The sequence below is a fragment of the Elaeis guineensis genome, chromosome 11 (genome assembly GCF_000442705.2).
Source record: "Elaeis guineensis isolate ETL-2024a chromosome 11, EG11, whole genome shotgun sequence".
In the NCBI taxonomy this organism is placed as follows: Eukaryota; Viridiplantae; Streptophyta; class Magnoliopsida; order Arecales; family Arecaceae; genus Elaeis; species Elaeis guineensis.
Window position 1 is genome coordinate 115,695,232 of NC_026003.2, and position 14,568 is coordinate 115,709,799.

The 14,568-nt window shown below is 33.8% G+C and overlaps 1 protein-coding gene across 3 annotated transcripts in view; it reads left to right on the forward strand.

Moving 5' to 3' along the window:
* The first annotated feature begins 2,463 nt into the window (after window positions 1-2,463).
* The window catches only part of LOC105053997 (uncharacterized), a 44,993-nt gene continuing 32,888 nt past the window's right edge, over window positions 2,464-14,568 (forward strand). For all 3 annotated transcript variants that reach the window (XM_029267270.2, XM_010935364.4, XM_073245858.1), the window contains exons 1-13: window positions 2,464-2,734; window positions 4,587-4,887; window positions 5,014-5,242; window positions 5,359-5,698; window positions 5,818-5,931; window positions 6,019-6,147; window positions 6,234-6,416; window positions 6,511-6,702; window positions 7,175-7,312; window positions 7,451-7,576; window positions 7,683-7,927; window positions 13,571-13,674; window positions 14,442-14,536. In XM_029267270.2, the coding sequence (XP_029123103.1) occupies window positions 2,636-2,734; window positions 4,587-4,887; window positions 5,014-5,242; window positions 5,359-5,698; window positions 5,818-5,931; window positions 6,019-6,147; window positions 6,234-6,416; window positions 6,511-6,702; window positions 7,175-7,312; window positions 7,451-7,576; window positions 7,683-7,927; window positions 13,571-13,674; window positions 14,442-14,536 (2,295 nt within the window). In that variant the 5' untranslated portion in view covers window positions 2,464-2,635. The remainder of the gene's footprint in view (window positions 2,735-4,586; window positions 4,888-5,013; window positions 5,243-5,358; window positions 5,699-5,817; window positions 5,932-6,018; window positions 6,148-6,233; window positions 6,417-6,510; window positions 6,703-7,174; window positions 7,313-7,450; window positions 7,577-7,682; window positions 7,928-13,570; window positions 13,675-14,441; window positions 14,537-14,568) is intronic.

Below are 14,568 nucleotides of genomic sequence, written 5' to 3' on the forward strand. Positions count from 1 at the left end.
TGATGAGGTAGTAAAGACTAATGACTCTGCTACTGCATATGTGATTAGGGACTATCAAGGTAGGCTTATTAAAGCTGCCGCTCGTCAGTTATTAAAGATTTCAGTCCCTTATGCTGAGCTGGTGGGGCTGTGGATGGAGATTCATGAGGCTGTTTGTTCCTTGCATGCTGAACACTTGTGGATTGAAGGGGACTCTGATCTAGTTATTGGCTGGATTTCACATACTTAGTCCCCCAGCAATACTGTTTTACCATTAATCAAAAATATATTTGCATGGAAAGTCCAAATGGGAAGGATTCTGTGGAGAATTTCTCATGTCTATAGACAAGCCAACCAGGCAGCTGATTGGTTGGCTTCTTATGTGGAGCTTAATGACTTATCTTTTGATCATTTTGATGCACTACCCAATCAGTTTTTTGATATTTTGCAAGCTGATGCTCGTGGAACTGCATATTGTAGATAGGTTTGATAGGGGTTTGGGTATGCAGATTTTCTGTTGTGTTGGGTTGATCATTCATCTGCAGATGTTGATCATTGTTCTGCGGGCTTGTGGTAATGTTTTGAGTTACTTTCAACTTACTTGCCCCCATGTAGATTTCCTGGCTAATAAAGCTATGGTTATGATGCTGATACAATATGCTTAGTGCACAGTGTTGATGCTGATATAATATGCTTGGTGCATCTTTGAGGAGAAGTATCAGGGTGTTTGGGCGTCTGTGTGGAGATTTGACTGTGGCACTCCTCTTTCTTCTGTTGATATCCTATGCCAGAGGGACAGGATTGTGTTGATCTCTTTCCTTTATAGCCTCATAATGCTGGGTAATGTTATTGGTCTGATTGGTGGTATATATTTCCAAAGCTGTAATCTAGTTTGGGTGTTTGGACTCCTTTTATTCTGCAACTTGGATTTGTGGTTCTGTCAGATTACCAGCAGGGACTTGGTCCATTCATATGCTGTCTTCTTTTATCATATCTGCCACTCATCTTTCTTACTGTGGTGTAGTATCTTCTTCTTCTGCACTAATAATGCCAAAATTATTGAGTCCCAACTCTTTATTACTTCCTACCTCACACGGACAGCATTCTCTGTTAATATTTTTTTTTGTATTCCTAGCAGTAGTTTTGTGTGATTTATTAATGTATTCTAACTTACCAAAAAAAAATAACTTTCATCTTCAAATTCTAATTTCTACACCATCAAGTAAAAGTCATTGTTTTTTATTATTACCTGTTAATATACTGTTCCAAAATATTTGCAAGCTATATATGTAATCATAGCTCCATTATATCTATTATAAAAGTAAGGTGGCCAATTATCTTGGTATCAACATATATACACATTTGACGAGAAAAAAAAAAGGAAGTAAAAAAAAAACAAAAATGCTTTGCAAGGATCAGGTTGGGATGCACGTGACCAGATTGGTGAGTCACCCTAGGGAACATGTTCCGATCTTTTGAAGTGGGCCGAACCCAAGGGCTTTTCGAGTAATTTTTTATGTATCATATGTGTAGTATAATAAAATTGGTGTCAAGTGTAAAGCGGTAACCAATTGATCTATACAGTGCAATTAATAATAAGACAGCCATTCAATGTATTTTTTTTTGATAAAAAAATTTATTTTTTAAATAAAATAAAGAAAAAACAGAATTATTATTTTTAAATATCTTATGTGATTTTTTATAAATATGTATGATTATATATATAATTTTTTATATTTTTATATGATATTTTAAATAATATATATATTTTTTGATGTTTTATATGATTTTTTTATTAATATATATGATATTTTAAATAATATATATAATTTTTTATGAATATATATGACATTCTGGATAATATATATCTTATATAATTTTTTTATTAATATATATATATATATGATATAAATAATATATATAATTTTTTATAAATATATATAATATTTTGGATAATATATATGATTTTCTGTACTTTTATATGATATCTTGTTGGCTATTATGATTTTTTAATATTTTATATAATTTTTTAAATAATATATATAATTTTTTATATTTTTTATAATTTTTTGTTGTAAAATATTATATATATATATTGTTAAAGATGTCTCATGTGTGTGTATATATATATATATATATATATAATATTTTATTTTTATTTTATAAAAAATAATATTTTTATTTATTTTTATATTAATTATATTACATGGACAAACATAATTGAACGATATGCTTTACGTCAATTTTGCCATACACGAGCGCACACAAACAATTTCTCTCGTGCACCGACGTAGTGGTCATCTCGTATGCTTAATAGTTACGCAAAATAGTATCCTAAATTCCGTGGTGCCAACGTATAATCACAACCGTCGGTCCAATATAGGGAATCTTAGTAATAATTAACTTAGGCTTACCGGAGGTTATCTATATCCGTTCGCATAATACGTCTCGTCCACAGTATAAAAGGGAGGTCCTCTTCGGCCTTTTAACCTGCTCTCCGACTCCGGAGTCCGGACTCTCTTCCGTTATTCTCGAACCCGCGCTCCCGGACTGTCGCCCTGAACCCTCGTCGGTTCTTCTCCCCCGCGCCCTCTCTCTCCCCCTCTGTCCAAAGAAAAGAAACCCTAGAAGGGCGTTTCTCTTCTTCGCCGTCGCTATGCTTCCCTTCTCCGCCACCATCTCCAACCAGATTCGTCTCCTTCTGCAGAGCTTGAACGATTCCAACTTCGACTTGATCTTCCGCGAGTTGTGTCAGGTTTGTTATTCTTCATCTTTTATCTATTTAATCTGCAAAGGATATTCACATTTTTGTTAGTTTTGTTCTTTTTTATAGCGCGGTTAAGAACCCTAGAGAGTTTTCATCTTCCCCGGTTCCGTTTGATATCATCTTCTATTTGCGTGGAATTTGGATGCGGGTTCAGTGGATCTGTCGTTCGTGAAGATAACAGAGAATCGATTAGAAGTCATAGGGTTTCTTTCTTGGTGGAGAAAATTATAGATTTGTGATATTTTTGCCCATTGTTGGGCGAAGTGTAGTATGCGGCGTGCAAACTCTGAATTCTGAATCTTGATGCTGCATAGCTGTAATTCTGCACACCAAAATTGTTTTCTTTGCGTTCTGTACGGATAAGTGGAACGGCAGAAACCACTTGGGCTTGGAGGTGTGGATCTCTGTCTTAGGGGCTTCTTGGGGCCCTGATGTCAACAAAGGCTTTAGTCTTTGAAGGAAGGAAAGACTTAACCTTAGTCGTGGAGAAGCTTCTGACTGCTCTGAGGTTTTCGTGGCAAGATTGTCTTTTTGTCCTTTCCCCCCCATTTGCTGAAGATTCATGCTGAACTGACCCCTTCAGTATGACACTGCAAGGAGACTATGATATCCATTCATCTTGTTTACCATTGCACACACACACACACACACACACACACACACACACACATATTCATTGCCTTAATATGTTTTTGAATTGGTCAACCAATTGTTTACAGACTTTGCGTGGTGATTCAATGGTTAACATGTAATGGATGACTGATTTAGAATAACTCTAAGCTGTGAAATATACATCGTACATATTGAAAATATGACTTTGTTTTGAGAAATAACCATTAGACAATGACTGCTTCCAGTTTGGATTTTCTCCCCTATCTAATGCAAGGGAAAAAGGTTACATGTCAAGGAGGATGGTTCTACTTTTACCAATCACATTTGGGGTGGGACTGATTTTATGTTTATACACTTATATGTATTAGTAGAAGACATCATTGGTGATTTTGGTTATGATTATGCCAAGCGTCTTTATTTTTTTTAATCTTTTATTTATAATTGATCTGTCTGATAGTTTTAGAATTGATACATCTTTTTCTTCTTGACACTGAATACATAAAACTTTATATTCTATACTTCACATAATGTTTCAAATTGAAAGACCGAGGTTCTTGTTTCAAGTCACTGGACAACTAAAGCCCTTTTGTTCTTGCAACTTCTGTTGTCAATTATATATACCTATATGTGCAATAACTTTGCAAGTTCACTGAAAGTTTGACTTCCTACTGAAGTCCTTTTCAACAACTGAGATCAAGATATGCTCAGGAAAATATGTTAATTGAAAATTCAGCTGACTGGTAACCATCACTTGGCTCTTGCAAGACACAAATGTTGTTAATGTCCTTACTAATATGTTTGCTCGTGCAAGTTAATCATTTTAGCAGGTTATCCCTCTGAGTAACTTCTAAATATATTTTGCATTGATGATGATATGGGGAGTTGCATAATTAGATCTCAAGGATTGCATCATGGTCTGTAATATGAAACTTACCTTTACCTTTTGAAGAACACACACACACATATTAAGTATGTTTTCCACATTAGGTTGAGATTCCTTAATGTGGGCAGTGATACCTGCCCTCCCCTCTCCTGTGCATGATTGTTTAGCACTATGAGGAACTTACTTTCTGTGAGCACCGTGCTTTTACAAGACTAATGACTTCTTTGCTGTTTACTGTACTGAGGACTAATATGCTCGTTCAACTTTTCCAATCTAAGCTTACTCGGCTTTATGAGACCATTTGTTAATGTTATACTCTCTCTCTCTTCCTCCCTCTCTCCCCAGTTTGCAGAATATCGAAGTGAAGGCAGCATTTTGTTGGTCCAAACATGCTTAGATCAAGTGAAATTAAATGGTGAAGAGGTTCAGAACCTGCAGCTGAAACGGAATCTTGTATCTGCAATTTTTAAATTTTTGCTGGATAGACCGAATTTCAGCACAATTTTTAGTGAATCATTAAAAGGTACACCGATGGGTGAAGGCTTTCTAAAAGATCTTTCAAGTGCATTAAATCTTTCAGAAGCGGAGAAAGTTGGCATTGGACTTGCTCTGGCTGATTCAGAAATTCCGGATCTGAAAATGAGAGGTATCTTCGTTGTTTAGTTTCATACTCTTTTGAAGATATAAGACAAGCTATGCAGGTTGCTTTCTCTCTCCAAACAGTCCATTTTATTCTCATGCTTTTAAGTAACAGCTCCATTTGTATTGCTAGGGAAAAATTTCTGTGTTTCTCAGATTGAGGAACTATGTGCAAACCCCACTTCCATTCTCTCTGAGGAGCGAATTCAGGATATTGTTATGTTTCTTTATCAGTCTGAGGGCCTTTCCAAGCATATTGATTCTTTTACCAAAATCGTGTCTTTATTACAGCTCAAAGATAGCACTTCCTTTCTATCGACCACAATACTTACAAATGATATATCTGTGGTCAACTCTTGGAGGTATTTATTTTTATTTATATATATAAATATGTTTTGCAAAGAGTTCTATATGCTGACTGTCTTCCATGGATTAATTTTAATAATTCATGGGTTGTTTGCCCCATTTCTCCTTGCAGGCATTCAGATCTATTCTCTGGATGTTATTGTAATGATTTTGAGTCTGTTTTAGCGGAGATAGAGAAGGAAATGAACATGGCTGATGTTATGACAGAATTGGGCTATGGGTGTACAATTAACACTGTGCATTGTAAAGAGATACTCTCTCTTTTTCATCCCCTCAATGAAGTGACACTTTCTAAGCTTCTTGGTACAATTGCTCGTACTCATTCTGGTCTCAAAGATGCTCAGAACACATATGCAACATTCTGCGCAGCTGTTGGTAGCAGCTCAGAAAGTGCTTCCTCATTGTTGAATTCATGGAATGTTGATGTCCTTGTAGATTCAATTAAGCAACTTGTGAGATAAATTCTCTTCTTTTACTCTCTGATTTGCTAGCTATTGCTGTAATAAAATGGAAGAAGACTGTTGTGCGATAACATTTATATATTTCCCCTTTCATGGCATTTCAAATGTAGGCTCCAGAGACAAATTGGACACGTGTCATGGAAAACCTGGATCACGAGAGCTTTAATATTCCTGATGAAAAATCATTTTATCTTCTAATGTCTATATATTCTAAGGCGTCCCAGGTAGTTATAGACTTCAAGCATTTCATTCTGGATCTAAAAGCTGCTTGCCTTGACAATATGTTCAACAAATGGAAATAAATCATGCAGGATCCGTTTCCTCTCCATGCTGTATGTGGGTCTGCTTGGAAGAATGCTGAAGGCCAATTATCTTTTTTAAAATATGCTGTGTCCGCACCACCTGATGTATTTACATTTGCACATAGTTCAAGACAACTGGTATTTTTGTGTCTTTCCTTGCCTTTTTTAAAATTAATATCAGTATATATAATCCTTGAGGCGATTAACATCCAGTTGTTTTTCAGACTTTTGCTGATTCATCATATCTGATGAGCAAACAAGGAAACCAGGCATGGTTCTGTCTAGATCTTTTGGAGGTTTTATGTCAACTTGCTGAAAGAGGCCATGTCAGTTCAGTTCGACTGATGCTTGAACACCCCCTTACTCACTGTCCTGAGTTTTTACTTGTTGGAGTTGGTCATGTAAATGTAGGTTTTCTGCTTTTGAGTAACAATCCATTCTTTACCACTTTCGAGTAATAGTAATTTCTTTATAGATAATGATTCATTTCTTTCTTCACAGACAGCATATAATCTCCTCCAGTATGAAGTATCTTCCACTGTATTTCCTGTGATATTAAAAGATTCTACAAAGAATGGCATTATCCATTATCTTTGGCGTGTTAATCCGAACCTTGTTCTTCGAGGATTCATAGACACACATACGGATCCCAGTAATCTACTAAGAATTCTGGACATTTGTCAGGAGCTGAAGGTAATGTTGGTGAAGTTTTGATGGCAGCTTTCTATTTGTGAATGTCCGACACTATTGTCTGAAAGGACACCATCCAGTTATGCTCCCAATGATCTGGGCTCCTGGAAGGGTGAACTGGGGACAGTCCTAACCTTTGGTCCTTTTTTTTTTTTTTTTTTGCACAAAGTTGCCACCCCATGACTCAAACCTACACTTGTTGTCTGAGCTGTCATATTTATGTGGTTCTAAGTGCATCTTCTTTTACATGATATTTCCATTAATTATTATCTGAATCCTTATTTTTTGAATGAATCTTCCTTATAATGTATGTAACTGCTAATGGAATGTACATATGGAAATAGATATATATAGATATGTATTATGCATCTGCATATGTGCTTAGTGCATCATGCATGGTTTGCTCTGCTGGTTTACTCCTGATCATGGTGTCTGCAATCTCTTTTTTTTCCTGATAATGCCTTTTTGTTTACAGATTTTATTACCAGTATTAGGTGCAACTCCATTTCTGTTCAGCATTAAATTGGCTGCAATTGCTTCTCGGAAGGACCAGATAAATCTTGAGAAATGGTTAAATGAACATTTGAGTACGTATAAAGATGCTTTTTATCAGGTAATACAAATGTCCTTTCTCTCTAATCATGTCCATAATGATTCTGTGATCCACTCCTTTTTGTTGAGGTAATTCAAATTCTTTTGTAAGTATGAATGTTCGAACATACCAATGAGAGGATGTATTTCATCTTCTCAGGATTGCTTTAAATTCTTAAAAGAAGTGCTCAGTAATGAGGCAAATGATGATACATATAGTTCTGTGCAACAACACCAAGCTGCTATTCTGAATGTTTACCAAGAAACGTGCTCTACATTCTTCAAGGTTTTGCAAAATTCATAAAAACATTAATCATACTAATTGTTGCAGTTGTGTATTTAATTATTTTTCCCTGCATGAGATTTGTCTGGCTCTTGTTGTCAATATGCAGGTTCTTCAAGCTCATTCTGGGCAGGATATTTCTCACCAACTCATTGAAGGTATAAAGAGGCTGCATGTTTCATCCAATCCAAAGATTCAAAATGCTGTAAAAACAGATGCAACAACTTCTAATGGAAGCTCAGATGCTATAGAAGCAGAGGCAAACACCTACTTCCATCAAATATTCTCAGGACAGCTATCCATCGATGCAATGGTTCAAATGCTGGGACACTTTAAAGAATCATCTGATAAGAGGTGGGCTAACTAACTAAATGTGCAAATATTTGGTCATCTGATTTTTTTTTTTTAATAAATTTCTGATCTTTGTGCCTTTGTCTGGTTTTCTGCTCTTTCGGGCATCCCATATCTCTTTAACTTTGTTATTTAAGCTCCTTGTTGCCATGTCTTCATATTTGAGCAAATACAGGCGTAAATAGATAATGAATTTCAGTCTTTGTTACGTTAATAAACCACATTGTAGTGCCATGCATTCAAAGGCCGCAGACTCATAATTTCATTGTCAAATAGTAGCTCTATGTATTGATGATCTAACAAGTTCTAGAGTGTATAACACATCAAAACTCTTTCCATAGGCGACATCTGCTTCCCATATAATTGCATACATATCCAAAGCAATTCCAAGATCATCACTGATGGAATGGTTGTTAGAACCTGGTTATCTAATCTGTCAGGCTAATTTTGAATCCTGATTGCTGTGTGATCAAGCTGGGTATTGATCTAATTAGCTACAAATTTTCTTACAAAGTTTTAGATGTAGAGAACTTTTTTGCGACTGTTAATCATACAATTTGTGGCCTTCTAGAAAGGACCCCTTTTGGTGATTAATGTGCTCGGTTTGACTATTAGCTTATATTCGTGTCTTACGGATGAATTCAACTCCAATTATGAAACATCATGACATTCTTCCTTTATCCAGACACCTGCCAAGCGAGAAACCTTGGTGTATCGCTGTTTTTTGATTGTTGCTGCTGAACGTCAAATTGGAATGTAATGCTACTTCAAGTTGAGAAACTATTGGTGTCCCACAAGGTGTTGCATTTGTATCATGGAAGATGCCGATCTTAAGATCTCAGGACTTTCCATCAGTGTTCTGATGATCTCCATCTAGAGTTTTGAATACCATGTCTGATGTAATTGTGAAAATAGACAATGAATAAGTGTCACTTTCTTGGTTATTTGCTGAATTAATTAAACCATTTGTCTACTCTCATTCACCAATTTGGGTTCCAAGGATTAAAGTGGTGGTGGCATGAGATGTGTCAGCACATATTCTGTGCTGGGAAAAAAAATAAAACAAGTATTTAGAACGCCCTGCCTGTGCTGGACGCCGGTACTGGTTTGGCATGTTGCATGCCAGCAGGCACCTAAAACCATGCTATCAAAGACCCTTAAAAGGTTCTATGAAAGTCCAATAGATCCTCAAGATCTTGCTTAGTTTGCATTAATTTAACCACTCATATGGAGATGTAATTGAGAATAGTAATTATCCTGAATATATTGGAATCCAAACATGCTTAATAATCTTCTTGAAGCTCATAAAATTTGATTTTAATGTGGAGATTATGCCTCCTAAATGCTGGATTTGTTAAACTTGATGCAAAGAGAACAAGAAAAGTGACCTAAGATAGGTGCATGTGATCCATATCTATATCAAGTTTCACCATACTGGTGGTATCAGTTTGTTTGTGCTGAAACTGCTCGTAAATTGGTGATTGTTTTGCTGAGGAGACTGATTTGCTTTAGCGAAGCTCTTTGGATGTTTTGTGCTGGCTGAAACTTATATCCATGCTCCCATTAACATTTGGTGCCTCACAATCTTATGTACCAGATCCTTTCCAGATGCCCTATTAGGTCCCATTCTTTGGTGCGTAATATCATAGGCAAGTTGGTCAACTTTCCCATTGATCAACTTATCCATGTTCCTACGCTTCTCTAGGTGGGTAAATTATTTTTCTATGAATAGCATATTACCTATAAAATGGGAAAAAGTCTTATCCGTCTAGAAGGTGGGTAAGTCATTCTCTCGTCAACCGGAAAAATAACTCTTTTATTTCATTACTAATATACCCCTAACTCTATAAGAATACTATAATAATATAATACTATCTTATATATGATATAATATAACATTATTATTGGACAATAATATTTTATTATTTTAATATAATATATTATTATAACAATAAATATTATAGTGTAATATTTTATTTTATTATTATAGTATAATATAATATTAATATCTTATATTATTACTATAATAAAATATAATATAATGTAATAATGCATTATTTAATATATATTAATATTATATACCATATTATAATATATATTTTATATTATTGTATGTACAATATAATATATAATATTATTATATATATAACATATATTATCTACATTTATGAATATATATTATATAATATTATATATTATAACATACAAAATATAATATATTATACTATATTATATATAATAATAGTTATATAACAAAGGGTGTTGTGGGAAATATGGATAGATCTTAGCAACTTATTTGGAAAATTAGTAATGCAAACGAACAAAGGTAACAGATTCCCGAGCCATTTTTCAATTTATAAAAGAACATGGATAAATTATTATTTTGTCTAAATGTTGCATGGAAAATACTTATCCAGAAAAATACAGATTCCTAGGTAAATTTTTTATTTTCAAAAGAATGGGCCCTTAATTTCTTGTACTTTTACTACCAAATGGTTGATTGGATACACAACTCTTGGAAAGGTTAACTTGAATAATTGGACTGGGTTGACTCATTGTGAAGGATGTTCTTGTTCCATACTTAAAAGAGTGATTTTAGGCTAAATATTGACATGAATGTGCACTGGAACATTGTGCTGACTTTTTATATTGATGTTCTTAGTCACACTTTATCACTGTGTTCTCCACAATATTGCAACTTTTCCTTAACAAATACATCCACATTCAAGAGCTTTGTGAACTCCAGTTGGCAATCAGCAAGGGGTTAACTAGGGCATCAATAATCATATTTTCTTATGGAAAAAGCTAAATGGCCTACTGAGACCTGAAGTGGCCACATTTGATCTTTCCATTAATAACATATCTTGGAACTCTTTAGGATTTTTTACATATATATCCTCCCAAACATTCAAATTTGCATAAATACCCTTTCAAAATTAATATCTGCATGTATATCCTTATAAACTATCTTTTTTAATATGTACCCAAATCATCTAACATTATTAAAAATTAACAATTTAAAATTAAAATGACTAAAATATCATTATGGATAAACGTGCAAAAAGAAAAATTTATAAAGATATATATGCAAATTGCAATTTTATGAGGGTATTCATGCAAATTTGAATATTTGGAAGGGTGTACATGCAAAAAACCCTTAACATGAATATACCTCTCTTGGTTTGTTAATTCTTTCCTTATTCTAATAGAGAAAAATTAACATATATGACTAAAATAATAAATTTACTTAATTTATTAATTTGTATAGATAAAATAATTTTTTCATCAAATGATAAATCAAAATTTTTTTATGTAAAAAATAAATAGATCATAACCATCCATGTTTCTTCTAATGTATAATAATATACTTTTAAGAAAAGTATCTAAACCTGATATTAGATGAATAGCTTGTACATTTGCATACAATGGATATAGTTGTGGATTTGGGCATTATGTAACAATAAAAAATTATAATCTTATTTTATTTTATTTTAAAAATATTTATCAAAAATATTTTTATGAAATGTATAAGGTATATCATGTTGTTATAAGATGGATATAATCATCCCATCTTACATAAAAATAAAATATAATATAGTATTTTAATATATAAAATTTTATATAATATCGTCATCGTATTGTTATATTATATAATATGTTACTACATTATAGAGTAAGAGGAGCTGAATCCATCTAAATGAAATAGATAAAAATTAAATTAGAATTTTTTGCATATGTATCCTTAGAAACATTCAAATTTGTATAAATATCCTTATGAAATTGTTATTTGTGTATTTACCCTTATAAATTTTCTTTTTGCACATCTACCCATAAGGATATTTTAGTCATTTAAATTTTAAATTATTAATTTTTTAACGGCATTAAATGATGTGGGTACCTATGCAAAAAATTAAAAAAAAAAGATATACATGCAAAACAAGTATTTTATGAGGGTATACATACAAATATCAATTTTGAAAGGATATTCATGCAAATTTGAATGTTTAGGAGGGTATACATACAAAAAACCGAACTCTTTATACATGCAATAATTGATGCAATTGGGCATAAGTAACACTTATAGTTGCTTAAAAGCGGACAAGACAAACAAAAAAAATGCCACACTACATTAACCCCTTGCATATTATTGCTATGCAGCCAATAAAATTTTTTTTGAATGTTTTCCTTAGCTGGGCTGACAATAAAATAGGGGACATAGATAGTTTGCAGTATCTGAATATATTGCTTGGTTACAATTGTCATCAAGTAATTGAATACTTTACCATGCAAATTGTCTCAACGAACATACTCTTCTACATGATTGAATCCTGAGTCTCTAAACTTAAGAGAACAATGACGTAGGGAGAGTTGAAGTGTAGAATGAACTTGGTCTTCCCATTACCTATCATATTATGAAAGATGTTCCTGTTGTTGTCCCTGTTGGGTCCATAGTAAAAGTTAACATTCCTTGAGAGAATAGAAATTTAATAATATGGCTACTCTAAATGAGAGTGTGCATATAATTATGGCACTTATCTTGTGCAAGCTTGTAAATAGTTTGAGTGAATGTTATGGTGTCGAGGTACCATAGTTTGAGAGGGCCACTAGAATATGCATCTGTGCTGAAAAATAGCTAGTAGATATTGCATTGCTTTCTGCCACATATCCACATTACCGTGATCGTGTTTGTGTGCCATAACTGACTCACTTTGTTTGACATACTGGAACATAATGCTGTTGTATTCCTTTTATGTGTGATGTCCCCATAACCATGCAATTTTGTATGAGCAACATGTCTTACCATTCTATTGCGACTTCCATTTAGGCTATAATCTTCATCCTCATCGATGAATCCTTTACATCCTTGCAATCCTGAACAATTCTGCAAAAAGTTTGACATCTCTTATTCACTCAAGTATTGCCTTTTTCCTTCAAAGTTCTATACCGGACACTCTTCAACATTTCAACACTTGTTAGTGTAACATTTATCTTATGTACTTCTTTCTTGCAACAAACTGGTTAATAATTCGGCCTCAACTCCTTATGGATGCATGCATCATAATTACAATGTATGATAAATATCAAATATCAGGATATCCTATTTTAGCTGCGTCCTTTGCTCTTAGAAGAATCGCTGGAATTGCAGCAGTACTTTTTTTGCATGTATTCAGGAGTCCTATATAATTTAAGTAGCAGTTATTTTCCACCTTTTGCCCCAATCCCATGAAGTCAGGGTTGAATACATCCAACAGAGCAGGATTCAAGTGATGACTGTGCTGTGCCATGTTAACAGAGAATTGGCATCGGGCACGCATGTCTGCCACGATTACCTGTATGTTGCAGAGTATTGACCTGTACAAGTCCATAATGACCCATTTCAGTTTGCGAGGGGACGATACAGCCGAATACCACTTTTTCTTTTTTTTCTTATTTTTTTAAAAAATAATTCATTGTTTTGGCATGGAACAGCATGTTTATGTACTGCACCAGCCACTGGCCTGCATGCCCATCACCACTGGCACTTAAATCGATTCTACACACAATGCTTGCTATGGTTTTAGTGTTTCCAATGTTGAGAGGCATATTATAATTAGCATTCTTTTTTGTACAATGCATAATGTATTTATTTGTCTAATGACTATGCAGGGAGCAGATGATACTTGATTGCATGATTGCAAATTTATTTGAAGAGTACAAGTTCTTCCCCAAGTATCCAGATAGGGAACTAAAAATAGCTGCTGTGCTTTTTGGTGAGCAATAATTATGCTGTACTCAGTCCTTGGATGTTTCTTTTTGCTATGTAACATTCTCTAAATTTTTCACTTTTAATTTTCAGCTTTTGTTTTTCTTTTGCATGTGGTTAATTTCAACATTGCTCTATCTGAAGTGAATTTGAGTTCAAAATTTCACAAGGTTTAATTAATTTTAGTAATTAAAGCCTTATAATCATGGTCACATATTTTTTCAACAGATTAGATTGTGTTTTATTAGTTTTGTGCATGGATATATATATCTGAAGCCACATTATGTATGAGAATTTCGGTCTTCGCCACTATAATCAATGAACCAGATCCCTTATTCTTTTCAATTTTCTTAGAAAAGAAGCTTTGCAGTTGCAACAAGCTTCTATTCCATTGCAGATAACTTCACTATAAAATTAACAATTTTTGGCCTTATGTTGGACTAGTGTACTACCTGGTGACCGATGAGAGCAAGGAGAGGTGTGTATGTATAATAAGTAAAACTTCACCTAAAGATACTACCACCTGAATTAATTCTACCTGATAATCCTACTGTTTAATAACTTAAACAAGCTAACCAAGAAATCAAATGGTATTTATATGTAGTTTACTACAGAGTTGATTTGAGAAGCAATGAATTCATGGACCTTCTTTAACTTATATATACCTGTATTTTTTTCCACATGCTTCTACTACTGTGATTATTTACTTGAAAGGGTGCTCATAGTTTGGTGCTTGTGCTTGTGACTCCTTGTGTGGTTCTTATACTGGCACAGGTTCTCTTATAAAGCACCAGCTTGTGAGTCATCTCGCACTTGGTATTGCTTTGCGTGGAGTTCTTGATGCATTGCGTAAATCTGTTGATTCAAAGGTATGTAAAGATCTGAAATTCTGAATGACTTC